General features: G+C 42.5%; 1 protein-coding gene across 1 annotated transcript in view; it reads left to right on the forward strand.

Moving 5' to 3' along the window:
- Positions 1–18,775, forward strand: part of RBM38 (RNA binding motif protein 38) — a 32,068-nt gene extending 13,293 nt beyond the window's left edge. Inside the window, exon 5 of the mRNA XM_083146550.1 lies at positions 15,495–18,775. Coding sequence (XP_083002676.1) covers positions 15,495–15,795 — 301 coding nt within the window. The 3' untranslated portion in view covers positions 15,796–18,775. The remainder of the gene's footprint in view (positions 1–15,494) is intronic.
- Positions 18,776–19,930: the final 1,155 nt, after the last annotated feature.

Below are 19,930 nucleotides of genomic sequence, written 5' to 3' on the forward strand. Positions count from 1 at the left end.
GACGGACGACGGAGGCGGCAAAAAACACTCACGATCTGCATACGATTGACGGTCGGTCGGCCTGGGATTGACGGATCCTACCTGCAGCACGTAGGACCAAAGATGCGACCAAACGAGCGGCGTGAACGCGCATTGGATCGGAATCGGATCAAATAAATGGCAAAAACACACGATAGTACACACAATCTGCATACAACCGGTCGGAATCGGATCTAAATTGACAGAATCGTGCCCTAGTCGTCCTGGTGTGTACCTAGCATTAGAGACTTGCTGACTGTGTAGTGCCTGGAGGTGGGGCTCTGCTTGACTTACTAACCACCCAACTCCATCACTGTAGGCTTGTGTCAAACACAATCCTGTTTTACCATTGGATGTAATTCTCAAATTATAGTAGACCATGACCTTTTTGTTTAAACAGGTGTTAGAATAATGTAATTGGTACAAATAGTAGCTGACTACCACAGAACTATGGGGGTTATTCTAGTTCACTCTTTCTGACAAAATCCTTCTTAGATGGACAAAACTGTGTGCACTGCAGGTGGGGCAGATGTTACTTGTGCAGAGAGAATGACATTTGGGTGGGGTTTTACTTCAAAGTGAGATCTATATTGCAGTGTAAAAATAAAGCAGTCAGTATTTACCCTGCACAGAAACAAAAAAATAACTCGCCCAAATCTAATTCTCTCTGCGCATGTTACATCTGCCCCCCCTGCAGTGCACATGGTTTTGTCCATCTAAGAAGGATTTTGTCAGAGAGAGTGAACTAGAATAAGGCCCTATGTAACACACTAATTAAAAAGTTAATTGAACCCTGGTTTGTCATGGTTATAATCTCTGTATTGGATTCTGAAAGAGGCTGGGTCTATGGGGTGCTTTTTTCAAACCGGTCCTTTTGCTTGTGTTGCAGGGGTTAAAGTTGCTATAAGAGGTCCTGTTAGGATTGTACAGGATATTGGTAACGCACACAGTGTGGTACTTTCTGAAATCCTACCTAGTCTGCCTAGGTATTTATCAGATTTCCTGTGACTGTAGGACCTCTGGTCTCGATGGCCTCAGATACTTGACATTTTGTTACGCTCCCCCGCAGTGCCTAAGCTTTTCTAATGGGATCGTGTTCAAATGAACCTGTTCCTGCCTGCAGACCATGCAGTCTCTGAAGACGCACAAGCCGTTGGAAATGATATCAGACAGATGTTCTCCGGGATCTCTCTCTGCCGCAGATAGTGCCCTATTGTCTGGCCTGTTTCAATAGCTTTTTGCTCCCCCTCCCCACCCAGCACACTAGAAAAGTCCTCTAATTGGACATGGCAGCTGTTCTAGAAAGCACTGGTGATCTCTGAAAACAAAGGGCCCAGTACAATGTCTCCATTTAACTCTTTCTGACTAGGTGCCCTCTCCAAAGCTGGCTTGTTTTTCCACACCTTGGGGAGCATAAAGGGGAAGTGTCTGACCAGTTATTACATGGTTAATTGTGCTGCCAGGCTATGGCGGGTTATTCCCAGCTGTTCTTGTGTATAATTTTTGGTTGTAAAGGGCTGGGTGTGCCTTTTACAAAGGGAATAATATATACACTGACACAATACAAAAAACACAGACTGACCTGGTGGGCTGCTGATGGAGACTGCAGACAAGAGCTGGAATCTGAAGGATGTATTTTGCAAAATCTGATTAACATAAACTATGTCAGATCATTTAGGTTAGTTATTTTTGTGTTAGAGTCCGGTAAACCTAAAAAGTCAAGTTGATTATAAAGAATCTCTTAATAAATATATATGTATATAAAATTCCATTTTCTGTTCAGAATTTGTAGAGCATAAGCTGCAAAACACTTAAAGGCAGAGCTGTTATATTGCCTTATTAACTTTACTACAAAGGGTGTTAAATGTTACTTCAGCATGAAATAGTCTGATAAATACTGAGAAACACTCCTGCTATCTGTATATTGTAAAGTTTTAGCATTCATTGGAAACATCTGTAATCATAAATGCATACAGATCACTGTACAGATTTCTTTTCAAGTATTTGGCTGTTCCGGTAAACTGTAATATTGAATAAATTCTATTAAGCAAATTAATATTTGAGTCGAGGTGCCCCTTTAAAGTTTATTAACATATTGGAATTTGTTACTTTGCCTTGATTATTTTGGGCCAATTGGTTACTTGTAGTTAGACCCAAGCCACTTACACACTAGGTCAGGGCTGGGCAGTTGCTTCCCTCCAGATGTTGAGGAACTACACATCCCAGCATGCCTTGCATCAGTTTCAGCATGGCCACATAGCAAAACTAATGCAAAGCATCCTGGGATGTGTAGTTCCTCAACATCTGGAGGGCCGGAATTGCCCAGCCCTGCACTAGGTGATATAATGAGTTTATTTTGGCACTTCTGTGCGCTGTCATATGACTCATCGTATCTCCCAGTGTGTACGCTCTGTCCAACGGCCGATGCGTGCTCCCCGCCTTTTCACAACCCCCTCTCCGTCATCTGTGCATGCACAGACGAGGAAGCTGATCTTAGCGAGGGCCACGCTGCAGAATTCAGCACCGTCCCCGCTCTCACATACCGTCACTCACCACTGTCCGCTTTGGCAAGTATGTACATGCCAAAGCCAGCTCCATCGGCGGTGGTGGGGATCGTACAGTTTGTACGCACCTTAATGAAATGTAAAACAAACACTGCTGCACAAACTATTTATAATACAATCTGAACAGGTTTTTTCAGTAAATGCAATTGTGGTATTGGCATGTGGCAGTTTTGAGTGCAATAATCATGGATATGGCACAATTACATCTTTAAGTGGTCCACCAAACTGGTCATGAGTGACTTGGATGTAGGAGCAAATGCAGCTCATGGGTAGATTTATTTCAGCATACACAAACTTCACCATGTGTGTATTTTTTTTTGTTTGTTTTTTTATTTATAATTTTTTTTATTATTGGAAGCAAAGCATATTTATAAAAACACATTAATGTACTGAAATCTGTGAGTATAATTATTTATTAAGCTTCTTACATAGAGCAGCATATTCTGTTGCGCTTTACAATAGGAGAAAGTGATATAACTAACTGGGTATTTACAGACAGTGAAAGGTATGAGGGCCCTGCTCGCAAGCTTACAATCTATAGGGAAATAGGCATTAATTCCACCAGAATGCAAAGGTTGCTGGTGTGCTGTATGTGAGTTTATATAGCACATGTGACAGGCTTATGCATAAGGGGGCATACACACAGGGCAATTTTAGCCTTATTTCTTTTGCGATCTGTCTAGATCACTTACAAATTAAGCACGGATTGCTCCATGTGTATACCCCCGAGCAATGGCGATGCATTTCCCTCTCACGTCGCCGTTGCTTGCTTGTATCTTGAGCATATGCATTCAAGATCTAGTTAAATCGCACTGCATGTGCACCAAGAAACTGAAGTTAGCACAGATCACTTAGCACCTATACACTTAGCACCTATATAGTGTGTGTGTGTGTGTGTGTGTGTGTGTGTATGTGTATATATAGGGTGATGTGTGCTAACTACATCGCTTAGCGCATACCGGCACATCGCCCCATGTGTACCGGGCTTAACATCCACTACCTCTGTGCATTTGTGAAGTCTCTACTACAGACTCGGGTAGGAAAAATATTTTTCTATCTAATTTTCCAGTTTAGTCAACCACTGGGACCGCTACATCTCTCTCCTGTTTTCTTAGTTCTTTTAAGCCATTTTATATTAAATTATAAGACCCATTTTATCAGCCGAACGATTATGGAAAATTGGGAACTGGATTTGGATTTAATATAGGGATCTTATGTTATCACTTAGGAATATCACAGTGTTTTAATGTGAAAGGTATTTAGCACCCCTTTGTTAGCCATTTGTTATTTCATATGCAAGTTCCTCACTAAATTAGGTTAAAGACGAGAGCTGGGTTTGTAGCACACAGCCGAGAAAGCACACAGATACTTACCCCACCCCTTGCATAGAACCTCAGTAAATACTTTTGTCTTATGCCAGGAGAAAGTTGCTCTCTATTTATAGAGCTGGCCAACTTCTGAACTTCTTGATCCTATCACGATTAAGGGATTCTGTTTTAATATCAAATGCTTGTTACTGTAACAAAATGCATGCAGTAAGTCTGTGTACTGCAAGTACAAGCCCTTGCTCATCTGTAGCATGTAAAGCCTGACAATGGCTTACATCGGGTTCAGCGACTCCTTTTAGAAATTGGACACAGATAATAAAGATGATGTACAGGGTAATTCATCCAGAATCTTTATTGTCTAAACAGATCGTATATCCCTGGGCGATTAACATAGTCCTGTGCAATACAAGTCCTCTCTGTTCCATCCACCTTGTTTTATCACCCTGCGTTTAATAACGGTTTTAGGAATTTCAAATCTACTTCTCCATTGTGATGGTTTACTCTGCAGAAGGCCAAGAAAGGAGAAGATGCTTTCTAGTGGTAGGTGCCACTTGCGTTGGCATGTCTCTTGTGTTTGATAGCTTTTTTTTCAAGTCTCTAGGTCTTTGTGCGTCAAACTTAAGACCATGAATGACTGTAAAGCAGAAATCGGCCAAGCAGCAGGAGCTGTGGAAAGTCTTGCAACACATAGCAAAGAACTATTGTAGCCCGATGTATAATTCCAAATTAATATGAACGGAAGAGGCGTCTTGATATTGTTTTTGCTAAATAAAGAGGACTGTTCCACGTACCAGGAGGCTTGTTCTCTAATCAAATTTGTGCAAAATGCATTGTATTAAACAGCAACCCCCTGTACACCTCAGCTCCTGAACATAATAGGTTAATATCTGGTTGCTATTGGCTACAACTTGCTTTGTAAAAAAAATTTTTTATCTGTTTATTAGTAATACCCCTTTTATACAGACTCAAAAACCCGGGTCATCGGCGGGTCAGACCCGGGTCTGCGGCGGTGTAAATGGGTCACGCCATGTCCCTTTACATGGGACTTCTACCCAGGTCCTGACCTGGGTAGAACACGGCTAGGACATGGGTAGAGGACGGTGTAAATGGGTACGCTGGGTCATCCGACCCGACTCCCATTTACATGAATGGGGGACGTCCAACCTGCGGGTTACAGCGTCCGCAGGGTGGACGAGGGGCACACACAGCCTGCGCTGCTGTCTGCTATACTCTGCAGACAGCAGCGTAGGCAGCAGAGGAGGTGAATGGATGCCTGTGTGCGGCATCCATTCACCTCCCGGATGACGGCTGGAGGGGTGCTCGGGGGCTGGGGACAGCCCAGCAGATTACCTTAGTGCTAGGCTTGCCCCCAGCGCAGCGGTCCGGGTCCCAGCGGCGGCGAACATCTCCAAGTGGGGGATGCGGCGGTGTAAAAGGGAGCAAGCGCCGGGTCGCACTCGGCTTAAGGCGGGGATCAAAAACCCGGGTGCGACTCGGCATTTTGGTGTAAAAGGGGTTTGTCTTTCACAACTATTTTCTTATTCTATGGATTAATCTACATGCAGATAAAGGTACTTGTGTAGTTTCATGGCGCCGTGCTACTTCCGGGTGTACGCTCGCCACGAAATATGTCCAAAAAAGTAACTTAACTCCATGCCAACATGGATAGTTCATACCTCCACTATCCATGTTGGCATGGAGTTGATTTTAAATAGCGTAGCGAGCCATCGAGCCCGCAGCGTGGGCGAGCGAAGCGAGCCCCACAAGGGGACTCAGACGCACAGCGCCATGCTGGCGCTGTGAAACTACACAAGTACCCAGATAAATTCCCCTAAGGGAAAAACAGCACTCACCAGGCTTATGAAACAAATGTCCAGCTTTATTCAAGCGGTTAAATTATGTAAGCCTGCCGACGTTTCGGTCCCACAGAGGACCATTCTCAAGGCAGCAGCAGTGTCAACAAATTCACCTTTCAAGAAAACAACCTAAGGGAGGGAACTGGGGACTGTTACCCAGATTAATCTACATGGAAATACTTGCATTACTGTCTCCCTTGATGGAAACAGCAATTCTGCAGACCAGACTTGGCCAACCTGTAGATCTCCAGCTGAAATTACACATATCGGCCATTGCCAGTGTATCATCAGTGCCTGCGGTTACTAGTAAATGGAGAAACCACATTCTCCTGAATAATGCATGTATCAGGTGCACATAGGGGAAATGTATCAAACTTTTAAAGTGTGCAGTTGCCAATTAAAACGAACTGCTATCATATTATAGACTGATCTTGATAAATGCTGATTAAAGCTGATTTGTTCATTTTATGCAACATCTCCACTTTTTAGAAGAGTTGATACATTTCCCCCATTGTTAAAGTGTACAGTATCGCATTGTGCTTGTGTGTTTTGAAGCTCAAAACTCAGCATGTATCCACACCCTGCATTGTGAGTGTTACCAGTCTGCTTCCTGCAGCCCCCTCTGCCTCTGATGTGTAAATAGGAGTATAATATCGGTGCCTTTCTCCAGCAGGGTGACAATCCATTTCTGCTATCAGGAAGTGATCTGGGTCATCTTCTGAGACAGCTGTGTCATAACAAACTGTGAACTAGGGGAGACCGTTGCAGGCAGCCCCTCCCCAGCCACCAATCTCCTCTACATGTGTTATGTAGTACACCAAAAGGTGCTTTCTGTAGCCACAAACCCTCCCCATCTTCCTTCCTGACAAGGATGGGAGATTAATGTCATCTGGGGTCATTAAATGACACCAAATGCAGAAAAACCTGAAGGGCTTAAATTTCTGATACTATGGGGGAAACTTACTAAGATGGGAGTTCTGCTTCAGATGAGATGTTGCTATGGGCAACCAATTAGATACTTTCTATTATCTTCTAGAAGGCGCTAAATAAATAAAGCCGATTCAGATTGGTTGCCCATGGCAGACCTCCCATCTTAGTAAATTTACTCCTGTGTTTTTTCTGTAAAGCACTTTGCAATCTTGTACATGACATATGTTGGAGGAGACAACCACCTTATGCCAGAGTCCTGAGCCAAGCCTTAACTAGAACTGTGAAAGTAAAAAGATGTACAGGTTCACTAATAACAAAGCGGGTCTCTGCTAGAACAGCATGAGTGGGCGGGGCTTCTGTTTCCATGTTCGCACTTACAGCAGTTAACTTTGTTTCAAAAATGAATATCTTGCATAATAGTTTTACTTTAATCCTTTCAGGTCCAACGTCTAGTCAGGCTTAGCAGCCCTAGCGCTAGTAGCAGATCCAGTGGTGAGCTACTTTAAAATAAGTACATTAACATCGTTCAACATTTGATGTAGAATGTTTTTAATAAAAAAAAAAGACAATTAATTTAAACCAAACCGTTTGAATTGCAAAATAAATAAATTGGACTAACGACTCCCGTGAGCAAATATTGTCAACACACTAGAGGATATGCACAAAAATATTGTTAACGGTGTTGTGCGTATCCGTAACGATCTAGTGTGTACGCAACTTTTTTACAGACTTTTTTTCCCAACCTCTGTTCTCGTACCACACAGTTTCAGTGATATCCATTAAATCAAAATACTTGAGGTACTAACTAAAGTCATCTGTGCACAAGTATTGATATCCTTAAATCCTGGACTGTGGTTGGGAATCCCTGGTCTAAAGTCTTTCTACAAATGTATGTTTTGTACTTTTCCTTTGATGATGAATGTCTCTGGCGTAATCATATTTTAAAAGATAAGACACTGTGGTGACCTGGAGTTAATTATTTCCTAACAGACACATTCTACAGATCCATGTCTGACCAGGAAAACATGAACTGTTCTACATGCTGACCACAATTTCTTTATCTCCTACCTTTTAGAAATAGCCTAATAAAGATCCACTAAATACTGATCATTACAAGTAGACATGACAAAAGTTGACACGTGAAAAGGTTGACATAAGTTGTTTCCCTTTTTTAGTGTTAATTTGTAGATGTTTAAGCACATGGACCCCCCAGTTTGTGTACCGCGTACCCTTGCAGGTCTCATTTTGCCCGCCATGCTTCAGGTGTCTTGCTGCGCTTGGCATACTCTAACTTTCCCAATTGTAGTTCACATGGATGGTATACTATGAAAGTATAGGTATACCACAAGTAAGAGTAAGCACATTAGCCAAATTGAGCTTTTTACTTGTGTCAGCCTATTGCCCATTTTCAGCCTAACCTAAAGTCTGGATTCAACCTGTTTTGGTAGTAAATATGAGTGAGAGCTGCCATTTATCAAGCCATAACCTTGGTGGCCATTGGGGCTGTGTAAGGGAGTATAAATCGGTGTGTCCCAAACTCCATTATAACAGTCAAGGCCTTGAGAAGCTCTATGCTTGAGCACCATTGAATTAATTAGTACATCAGTCAATTTGACTGGAATGGGGGAGTTTTAGAAACTGTGTACATACATCCAAAAAATAAAGGTTCTCCATTTACCAACAAGAAACCTTTTTGGAGTTGTGAATAAAAGTGCCACATGTATGGGGATTCCATGACCTATATTGTTTTTTGAACGTGATAATCGCATACAAGGTTTATTCCCCAGTCCACCCAACCCCCACTATACACTGCTGTGCTCCCTTGTTGGGGCTCTCCTTCCTGATAATGACTACACAGTATAGCTTTATCTGAAGTTCTGTTGGCATGCAGACTTCAAGCACATTTGTCCCTGTTTTACTACAAGGTTAAACTGATTATTTTCTACATCATGTAGGTGTTACACTGATTAGCAGGGGGCTTGCAGTATGTAATCTTAAAGAAGAAATACTGAAGCGAGACATCTGCTCTTTCATACTGGAATTGTAAACCATCCTAGAGCAATGGGCAGTGTGTACAAAGACTGCGGCTTTATAAGCAAGCATGTCTTTGCAGGATGTGGGGTTTGCGCCAAATGTGGGGGAGATCCTTTTACCGCTGCCCTATTCCAAAAACACATAATGTAGTAATACATATTCATGTTGCTTGTTCCCTACTTGTCTGCAAAGTGCATGGGAAAAGTTAGACGTTTACTAAGGATGTGGTTTTATATAACTAGTAAGATCTCCATCCTGGACAATCTCTGGCTGGTACGTTTTGGCCTCTGCCATTCACAAGATGTGGGAGGCTGGCTCGTTGGAGTAATATGTATATATCTGAAGAATAAAAGAATAAGCCAGTAGCTGAGGTGTGTGTGTGTGTGTGTGTGTGTGTGTGTGTGTGTGTGTGTGCGTGCGTGTTGTGGCAGTGATGGTCAATTATGGTATCTGTTAGTTGCTTAAGACTGGTTAAAACCATGACTTTATACTGACAAGATGTGCCCACAGCAGGAGAAATCATTTGATGGTTGGCGACCATCAGAATATTTCTGCTGGGCTTGCAAATATAAGTCAATGGAGACTGACTTATATTTGTGGGTTCCATGGGACGTCATGTGACCTGAGCCACCCGCCTCCGGCACACTGCGCCACTGCTGCATTTAAATGGGACGGACGCCAATGAAACTGCGGGTGGATGCATAACCGATTATGCACATACGCAGGGCTTCAACAACGTTCCCCGTGTGAACATGTGGTGGACCGATCAAATTAGAATGGGGGCCATTGTCTCCATGGCACTCTAACCAGTCCAGGTTTTAAGGCTATACATTCTTAAGCAAAGGTGACCTTAATATGTGCCTCAGTCAGTTCAACCAACCACTCTGCTCCTAACTGCCATTGCACAGCCTGTGTTTGAGAAATGACAGGAGCTGATTGGTTGGCACTTTGAGCCAAATCTATTAAGCCTTAATGAGGGATAAATAGCGATAAATTACCTGCCAATCAGCTCCCAACTGTCATTTTTCAAGCACATTATGTAACATGGCCGTAAGGAGCTGATTGGCTGGTACTTCATCACTCTCCACTTTATCACTTGTATTTCACCTATTATCTCTTTCCGCACTTTGATAAATCTGCCTCCAAGTTTGGGAAAGCTCTGTGGTGTGTGCTCGATCTCTATTTGCTGGTGGCATCTATACAGTAAATGAGTTGGCTGCTTGATGTGTGAATTGCTGTGTTGATAATTGTTGCTGCACAAAGTGTAACTTCCTTATTGTTATGAGATTAAAGTGACACCCTTAACTACCTCCTCCTGTAACGTGTAGGTGTTTTGTTGTGACAAAAGCCTCTGAGCACCTCTAATACCAAAAAGGTGTTAACTATTGTGTATGTGAAGATTCCCCGAGCTTCCCAGGTCTATTATCGAATTCATTTGCTACAGCACTGGGAAACACTGGGGTTGACTGTAGTATGATACTACAAGATGATTACCACTGAATATCCATGGGGAAATTAATTAATATATGCATATGTTGTACTTTAGCCGTTGGGTCTGTAATTATCTAATATTTGCAGTATCTGCACACTTAATTAACATAAATGACTAATGCTTGGTATACACTGGATGACGTGTTGGCAAGTGCATATAAACCTGCCGGGGGGGGGGCGGGCGGGGGGGCGGCAGGGGTATTCCGCAGCATGGCTCTCGCTAGCGATATCCACTGTCATCCTGCATGTCAGACAATGGAAAATTATGTAACTGGACAAATATTCTCTGAAAGGCGCTGTGGAATATGTGTGCGCTATATAAATAGGTGCATGGCCCATATTGCTCCCACTGGTTAACACCTGCCCCACACTAAAAACTGCTGCTACACCCCTGTGTAGCCACTTATATAGTGACTGTTGTGTTTACCCACAGCTACAGAACCTCACTTCTATCATCTTGTTTGCCACTTTATTCCCTTTTTATTAGCTATTTTTAGGCTTAAGTATTCTTTGCATTTCTACATCTGTGAGCTTGCGAGCAGGGCCCTCCTTCCTCTGTCGGTTTGTTTTATCACTCTTTCCAATTGTAAAACGCAAAGGCATATCCTGCGCTATAATAAGAAACTCTAAATAACTAAATACATGGCTTGTGTGTACTATTACCTTGTTCTCCCCCGCAGTCATTGTCCTGCTTTAGGATTCCTTAAGTGGCCTGCATCTGCATGGACACATATGGTCCCCTCCTCCACTTATCACACTGCATACATTAGAGCCAGAATAGATAATGGACCTTCTCAAACCCTGGATGGGCTACAGTGTGTGTGCAACTACTTTCCATATACGCCAACCAAAGATAAAGCTGTAGTGTAAACGTTTGGGCTCTATCCAACGCCCCCACCCTAACCTGCTATAATGCTAATCTGTGCCCTCAGGGCCAGTAACCGTTTGGAAATAGAAAGGTATTCTTTTACAATGGAGAAAAATAAGGGATGTTTAAGAAGGGTGCAGCATGTGAGTTATACACGCGGTCTCTTCTAGCAACCAATTCTAAGCGCAACTAGAAAAGACAAACTAGTTCTAATGCCTCACTTGAATGTTCTGGCGATCATCACGGCTGCGCCCAGAGATATTGTGTCTTTTGTGAGACATTATGCATGATATATTTCACCATTATAGTGAATCCATTTTCCAATTGAGAGTAATGGGCTCATACAGAAGGTGAACATTATACAGCTTATGAACTGAAACCCCTCAAGTTTTTTTATCTTGCCTTATATCCATAAAGTTTCCCAGACCCACAAAATATTTAATCCCCCCCCCCCCCTCCCCCTGTGGGAGAACATTATTAAAAGTGTGTATGCTATAATTGGTGTTACCTAGGCTGTAGCTACCAATCCGATTTTAGCTGTCATTTGTAGACTAGTTTTCTTGTGCACAAGCGTTCCTGTCACTCATTTGTCAGTGTTCAGGGAATATGCTTCGTTGTGACATAGGAAAACTGCAAATAGACAAGGAGAGGGTGGGGGGAGGGGTGTGGGTGTGATTACTACAGAAGACAAGTGTCACAGTCAGTGTTTATTGTAGCTGTAGCATCACATGCTGCCTGTACAATCAATGGGAACAGATGTATTAATCCTGAAGAGATAAAGTAGAAGGTGATAACGCGCTAGCCAATCAACTCCTAACTTTTCAATCATAGCTGATTGGTTGGTAAGTTATCACTTTCTACTTTATCTCAGGCTTAATACATCTGCCCCATTGTCCATAACCATAGGCGAATCTAGAATTATGGTAATGGGTGGTCCCAGATCTAGACATAATGGTAGGGGGACCTTTGCGCGGCGCAGCCGTGCGTCAAAAGGGGGCATGGCCTCATGGGAAGGAGGCGTGGCATCACAAAAAGGGGTGTGGTATTACATTTTAGACCATACACAGTAATGCCCATTACACATTTTAGCAAACTCCGTAATACCCATTACACATAAAGCCACACGGCGTAATGCCAATTACACATAAGGCCACACACCATAATGCCCATTACACATTGTGTCACACATCATGATGCCCATTACATACTATATAACAAACCGTAATGCCCATTACATATTTGCCACATAAGTGCTGCTTACCTACGTGCTCATTGCTAGGGGGTTCTTGCTTAATGGCACCATAGTACCCATTACACATGATGCAGCACACCATAGTACCCATTACACATGATGCCGCACACCATAGTACCCATTACACATGATGCCGCTCACCATAGTACCCATTACACATGATGCTGTACACATAATGTCCCTTACACATGATGCTGCACACATAATGCCCCTTACACATGATGCTGCACACCGTAATGCCCCTTACACATTAAGCCACACATTATGCGTAATGCCCCCACATACCGCCACTTGTAGCGTCCCTTAAGCAATGCCCCAAAAAGTGCCACTTACTGTAAATTTTAATATGAGCCTTCGCTGCTGCTGCAGGGAGAGATGGAGAGCGGTGCAGCTGCTTCTATGGGGAGAGGAGCAGAGCGCAGCGCAGAGCACGCTCCCACTGATTTCATTCAGCTAGTAGAAAGAATTTCTTTACGGTCAGAACAGTCAAACTCTGGAACTCTCTTCCCAGAGAGGTGGTAATGGCTGGCTCATTAAATGCGTTCAAGGCAAAGTTGGACAAACATTTACTGGAGAAAAACATCCATGGGTACAAATAAGAAATATAATTTGTCTGTAAAATACCAGAACCTACCAAATCAGCAATGGATATCTATACCAGGTTGAACTAGATGGACGCAAGTCTTTTTTTCAGCCTTACCTACTATGTAACTATGTAACTCCCCTCCTGGTGTCCCCTCTAGCCGAGTGGACATTTGAAATATGGTGCGCGCTGTTGTTGTGCGTGACGTCGGGGGAGCACGCCGGGCGCCGGCACCACAAGATTAAAGGGAGGGGGGGGCGGGCTGAGGTGAAAGCGGGGAGAAGAATTGGAGTGGAAGCTGCAGGGGGTGACAGTCATTGACAGCTGGGCAGAGAGCAGACTAGCACTGCAGGTCACTGTTTAAAATAATACCCCTTTCACAACAGAAAATGCAGGGATTTACCCGGGAATATGGTCCCAGGATCATGCAGGGACATTCCCAGGCTGACCCCTTATACACCAGCCTAGTCCCTGCATTTTCTGGTGTGAGGGGGAGAGACAACCACTCCCCTTTCCCTACCCCCCTTTAACCAACCAGCTATATCTTTGGAACCAACTGACCCATTTACATGAGACTAGTATCATATTGAAGAACTTTTAAGTTGGCTTCGAATGATGTTTGCCCTCAAAGAACATAAACAATCATGAAATTACATTTAAGAAATGAAAAAAAAAAAACGGTTTAACCTCAATATCCCTGGAACCAATTAACCCAGCCTGGTATCAGATTGAAGGCCCAGCGATTTGGGTTCGACTGAGATCAACCTCGAGCTTCAGTGATGCCGAAGGGGGAACTGGCAGCCGTTGAACTGGGTGGGGGTCGGAATTAGCGGGCCCCATGTTATCCTATAGAAAAAACGTTCCAGCTTTGCCTGTCTGTATCTCCAGTTCCCAGGGAGCTAGACACACGGGACTGGGCTCGTTGGAAAGCCCCTTCCCTCAGCTACAAAATGAGCTAATGGGTGGTCCTGTGCACCCCCGGACCACCCCCTAGATTCGCCTATGTCCATAACCTATATTTTGTATAAACCTTTTCAGTTCTTATTGAATTGGACAAGTCATCCACTTGGTTCTGAGCAGTTTCCAACTTGTAGTACCCATTATTTTATCTTTATGGCCTGGTCATCTGGGATGGCCCCAGCTCTTTGGCTAATCTGTTCCGTGCTCATCGCAGTACATCGTATTTCAGGAGATCTTGCAGAAGGTAGTGATATATTTTAATCAATTGAGTTTAATGAGAATAGGATCCCAATGTGGGGTGTGTTACAGCTCACAGGGAGTGTCTAGTTATGTCGGTGTTTCATGTGTCGACATTTTGCTTGTTTCAACCTTTTGTCAGTGCTGACCTATTGACTTTTTTTTAAGTTTTGGTGTCAGTGAATTGGCTGTCTGGGGGCCCTCGGGATCCTCCTGATGCAACTGCAAGCTCTAATGTGAAATAAAAATAGAAGATGCAAGTCCCCCAGCAGAACCGTGATGGGCAATAAAGCAGATGTCAGGCTTCCTGCGCCTAATTGATCAGGTTCCTAAATGCAGATATGTGTTTACATATGTGCATCTTCTGGATACACATGGACTTTCGCACACAGGAATTCCAGGTGTAAAAAGGTCTCCCCACTTGACAACATCCTTCTTGTGCCCTCCTGGCATATGAGAGCGCTCGCGGCTGAGGCATGCTGTATTCTCCTAGTTGAGTTCTTTATTTAGCAGTAACTTGTAATTGCCTCTTTGCTTACAGAACACTGGTTGCTATCTAACCAAAAATGAAACTGTGCCATGACCCTAGACAGTTGTGTATATTTGTTTCTATACTAATATTACCACTTATTTGGTGTGTGTGTGTGTGTGTGCAGATTGAGCCATCCTCATCTAGCCCTTTAATAGAATTAAGTGAGCCAGAGCTGTCGGACTTAATCCTTTGCTAATCCCCTACTGTATTGTTCTATGTATTGTATTGCAGCTGAGAACAACAGATAATAATAAGCCTTGTTGAGCTATGGCTCTCCAGAGAAGGCTAGATGAAGAAGGCTCCATCAGTACGTTTTGTGTAGGTGGATATAACAATACACTAGTAATATATACAGGGGCAATGATAGAATTTATAGAATAATGACCGCGCTCGAGACACTGCAGCCCTAGATACACCCCAAGACTCCTAAAATCCTGAATAAATATAGCAAACACAATGGGTGATCTTTAGGCGCTGTATCTTCCTATACAGGGGCAAATGTATCAAAGCTTGAAATGGGATAAAGTGGACATAGGAGTAGATTTGTTGCTACTTAATCTAACTACCATGACACAAAAATTATAAAATGGAGAGTGATACACAGCCAAATGGCTGTTCATTACTCTCCATTTTATACAATTTTTTTTTTTTTTTTTTTTAAGCTTGATACATCCGGCCCAATGTCTGACTTCCTATCATTTAAAAGGGGGTTAGTGCCTCTTTAACAATAACTGCTAATGTAACAATGACCCCACAAACACCCCTCACCCCCATGATTTTCTTTCTAAATCGAAAGTGATTATTCATATTAATGTGGTTTTTTTTTTTTCCTTCTTCACAGGCTGACACCACAGTACATCTACCCCTCCGCCTTTATCCAGCCAAGTGTGGTAATTCCTACGCAGATCCAGTCTCTGCAATCTCCGTACATAGATTACAACACTGCTACGCAAGCCTACACCCACTACACCACTGCTGCCTATGAACAGTATCCTTACGCAGCTTCGCCCACTGCTGGCTATGTGGGTTACGGATACACCAGCGCTGTCCAACAGCCAATGTCTGCTACAGCTACCGGAGTTCCTCCTACTGCGTACATCCAGTACCAGCCTACACAGCTCCAACCTGACCGGATGCAGTGAGAAGGGAACACTAGCTTTCTTGATTATAATTTTTTTTTTATTATTATTATTGACCTTGATACGATACAGCTCCAGTACAAGAACTATGTATTAACATGTGAAATGCAAAAGACTCGCTTAAGCTGCGCCCTTAAAATTTCAGTTGTATTAAGAGTAACATTGGAGCTGTTTTTGTGTTGTATTTTTTGGGCATCCTGAGAAAAGAATTTGCAGTGCGTACTAGTCCAAGGGGAATACTATCGGACTATTGCTCATGTACTCGACTATTTCTCTGCAAATAAAAGGAATATGCCTCGTCAGGAGGTACTCTTTACAAGCAAAAAAATGATATATATATTTTTTGTGGATATCGTATAAAAAAAAAAAACTAAAATGCTCAGTCATGCCTTATAGAAATAACAAATTTTTGAATATTTATTGCAACTTTTTTTTTTTTTTTTTCTGCGCTGTGAATTACTACATGAAGGTCTGGAGTAAATATCCACCTTGTTTCAATCTTCTTTCCTTTTTCTCTAAATTATTGTATTTTTTTTCTTTCTTTTGTTACTAGATAATTGCTGACACTTTTCAATATGCAAATGGCGGAGTTTGGACTTTTTTTACTCTCTGTGCTGACCCAGCATGGGAGTGTTTGAAAGCAGGAACCCCTGTAGTCGCAGCACTGTAATATTTTATTGTGTTTATTCAGTTCCGATAGGTATATTAAAAGAAAAAAACATTTGTATAACTGCTGAGATCTTTTCATTGCTGCAACATAGAGGGAAATGCAGTATTTTTAAAGACTAAGGAGATGCAGAACTCTGTGATTTCACTAGGGTGTGCTTCCAAATACAACAAATAGTAATAACATTTTATGTCTGCAGAATACGAGCTGCATTTACTGAGTAGCTGGATTCTGCGTGTCTGATCATTGCAGGGCAAACCATATCTTTTTCTTCATAGTAAACTCTCTCCCCCCCCCCCCCCCCCCCACAACTTGCTTCTAGGAGATTTTTCTTTTATAGATAAATAAAAAAACAACAACTGACCAATGCAGCGGACAGTCTGCCATTATTTTGTCACGTGACCGCACGTAATAATAAAAGCACATTGTGAAGCCTGTAATGAAGTATCCATTGTGTGCCTTTTAAGGGTCTTTGCAGAGAACTACGGTATCCCTAAAACTGAAAAAAAATTGTAGAAAAATGTACTCTTCCAATCTGTCATCTGTACCAGATATCTGGTGACAATTCACTTGTGTCACAGTATTGCACAAGGGGAATGGTGGGAAAAATAGATGTAGTGTTTTTAGGGATTGGTTGAGCATAGGACCTAAGGGGCTGGAAGCATAGCCAGTGGACTCCATGTTGCTCTGAAAATTCTTATTGCTTTTCTCTCTGTGCCTTAGCCTGACCATAAATGATCTGTGGTGGATTTAAGTGTTCTGGGGATTGAATTCTGAGACCACTGGGCTTGGTGTCTGGCAACTGTCTTGTTATGTAAGAGCTGGGAGAAATACCTATAAGGACCTATAGAAATACGAACTAGTACAAATGGATTTATTTTATTGCAGTCCTAGCACATGACTATTCGAGGATGGGGCTACGTAACTTTAAAAACTTTCTTACCGAACTATGCAATTGTATCTTTGCTGACATCTTTCAGTATAATGTTTTCATATCTGTTGGGTTATTTTGATTTCCTCTCTGAGCAGGTGCTATAAGGGATGGGTTATGCTGTAAGATACCTAGGAAGTGATTCCTGAGTGCCAAATTATTAAAATAAAAACCAGTGTCCCATGAAGTTGATGACCTATCAAGGGTGGGGGGCGGGGGTCCCCCCACTGGGATTTCATATGTTAATCCCATGTCGTTCACTCCTATAGTCTTTCAGCTCTGGTATGTGCATGCACCACAGATGCAGCCACCTCTCATCTCTTCCAGATCCGCCACACTCCAACTGATAAATGCCCTGATGTCCACTTCCCATTACCGCTCCCACCCCCAATCCAGCTATTGTACACAGTGAGTGTTAGAAACTCATTTTGCAGAAGCGCTCTTATTCACGCTAAAGGGGATTATTCTGGGAAGGAACAGCGAGTCTAGCAAGAACATTTTAAAAAATCAACAATTGATCTTTACAGTAGAAGGCTGGGAGAACAAAATTAATTAAAGAAGAGATTAGGATGGACTTACATTTTTTTTTTCCCCCACATAAAGTACCCGTACATTAAATCTACTACCTGCTAAGAATGGAAATTTGTTTTGAAGGTAAACGAGCCATAAACTATTGATAGTCTTAATGCTCAGTTTAGGTCCAATTTGCTTTCCAAATTCAGCATTGCTAGTAGTGCCACCTCTGAAACCTATCATAAAGCCCACTTCCTGGCCTGAACAGCCCTAAACTAGTTAATAACACGACTGGTCCAACCACTGTCCTGTAGAGCGGTGAGCCTTCCTTAATACATTAGGGACAGAACAACCGTTATGGCCAAATGTGTTGGTCATCCGTGAGGAATGCTGGGAAAACTCCCAGGTTCATTTACAAGTCATGGTTTTGCCTTTTTAAATGATTTAAAAAAAAAAACCTCAGAGTTCAGCCGGCTTCCCACACTGCTGCTGATCTCGGAGGCTATTGCGTTTGGCCATTGAAGTCCGTCTAAGCTACTAATGTTTTCTAAGGAAACCCTCCTTCCCCAAGACCTGCGGTAATCTCTTTCTAGGCTACCTTCTACAGCTGTGAGGGCATGTTGTTATGACCAGCTTATGTTCTAACACCAGGTATCTTATAGTTTGTTCTAATAGAATCACTGTCAAAAAGAAAATATTCTGAATTGCTATTTGAACTGTTCCCCCCCCCCCCTTTTATTTTTTATTTTTAAAGAGGTCAAGTTTAGTCTTTCCGCCATGTATTCATTGATGCTAATTTGAAACCATTGTTATACACATGTAAGTCATTTTATCCTCAACTATGACTTGAAAACCATTTCTAATTTTTTTTTTTTTTTTTAAAGAAAATAAAGTTTACTTTTGAATTTGTGGTATTTCTTCAGAGTTCACTGCAAATGTGCTGCTACGTCACCATCCCTCAGGAATGATACCACATTTCTATGTAGGTTAGGTACTCGGACTATGGAACTACAACATGTTTTCATTCATCCCTCGCATGTGCAGCTGGTCTTTATGTGTGCTTGTGCCACCTGGCATTGTGTTGGAGCACAAAAATGGTTGGCCAGCACTGCAATCCTGTTTATTTTTATAAATGTAGTCTCTCAAATTGGAAGTAGATGTAACCCCCCCCAAAAATGGAAACTGTGATCCATTACCACTTCGCTCCTCTCTCTCCCATCACAGTAAAATATGTGCTGCCTTTATTTTATGCCGTGTTGTGGGGTTAGTATGTGATGCGGACTACAGCAGCATCTCTTTTAAGGCTCCCTTGCTGCAGTGGGTGGTATATGGCCTTTTGTTTTGCAGTGAGAGACCTTGGGGTGTCCCTTGGAATCTCTGGGTGTGTCCCTGGGTGTCTGGGTGTGTCCCTGAGTGAATGGTGCCTATTAACCATTCATGTTTATTATTATTTATTATAATTTTATTTATAAGGCGCCACAGAGGTTTCACAGCACCATACAAAGTAACAGTACAGGGAGATAAAAATTAGTATTGCATTGAATAAATAAAAAAGATTGATTACAGGTAAAGAGTGCCACAGTTCAATACACCTTACAGCTTAAATATAAATAGTGAGTACTCAATCAACATACTACTAGAGTCTTGTGGCCAATGATGGAGATGAGTGTTTGAGTATGGGAGAGCTGTGAGTGAAATGTGAAGAGAAGAGGGCTTTGACAACAGGAGGGAAGAGGGCCCTGCTCTGAGGAGCTGTTTTCCAGGTCACCTGTGACTGTTGGCCATACACAGTACTCATGGGTGATGTAAACTGTGTGGGGTCCTTAAACAAGTATTCATGTCCTGTATCCCAAGATTGGGTGGTGTGTTTTCATTTCCACTTTATCGCTTCACCAGGCTTAATACATTTGCCTCATGAGCCAGATATACTAGGGGGCCTACACAATGGGCAACACTGCTGAGTGATTTAAGTACATGGTGCCCGCAGGTCTGAGACACCATAGAGGTGTCTCAGATTTGTGAGCGCT

This window comes from Crinia signifera, chromosome 6 (genome assembly GCF_055691185.1).
Source record: "Crinia signifera chromosome 6, ASM5569118v1, whole genome shotgun sequence".
In the NCBI taxonomy this organism is placed as follows: domain Eukaryota; kingdom Metazoa; phylum Chordata; class Amphibia; order Anura; family Myobatrachidae; genus Crinia; species Crinia signifera.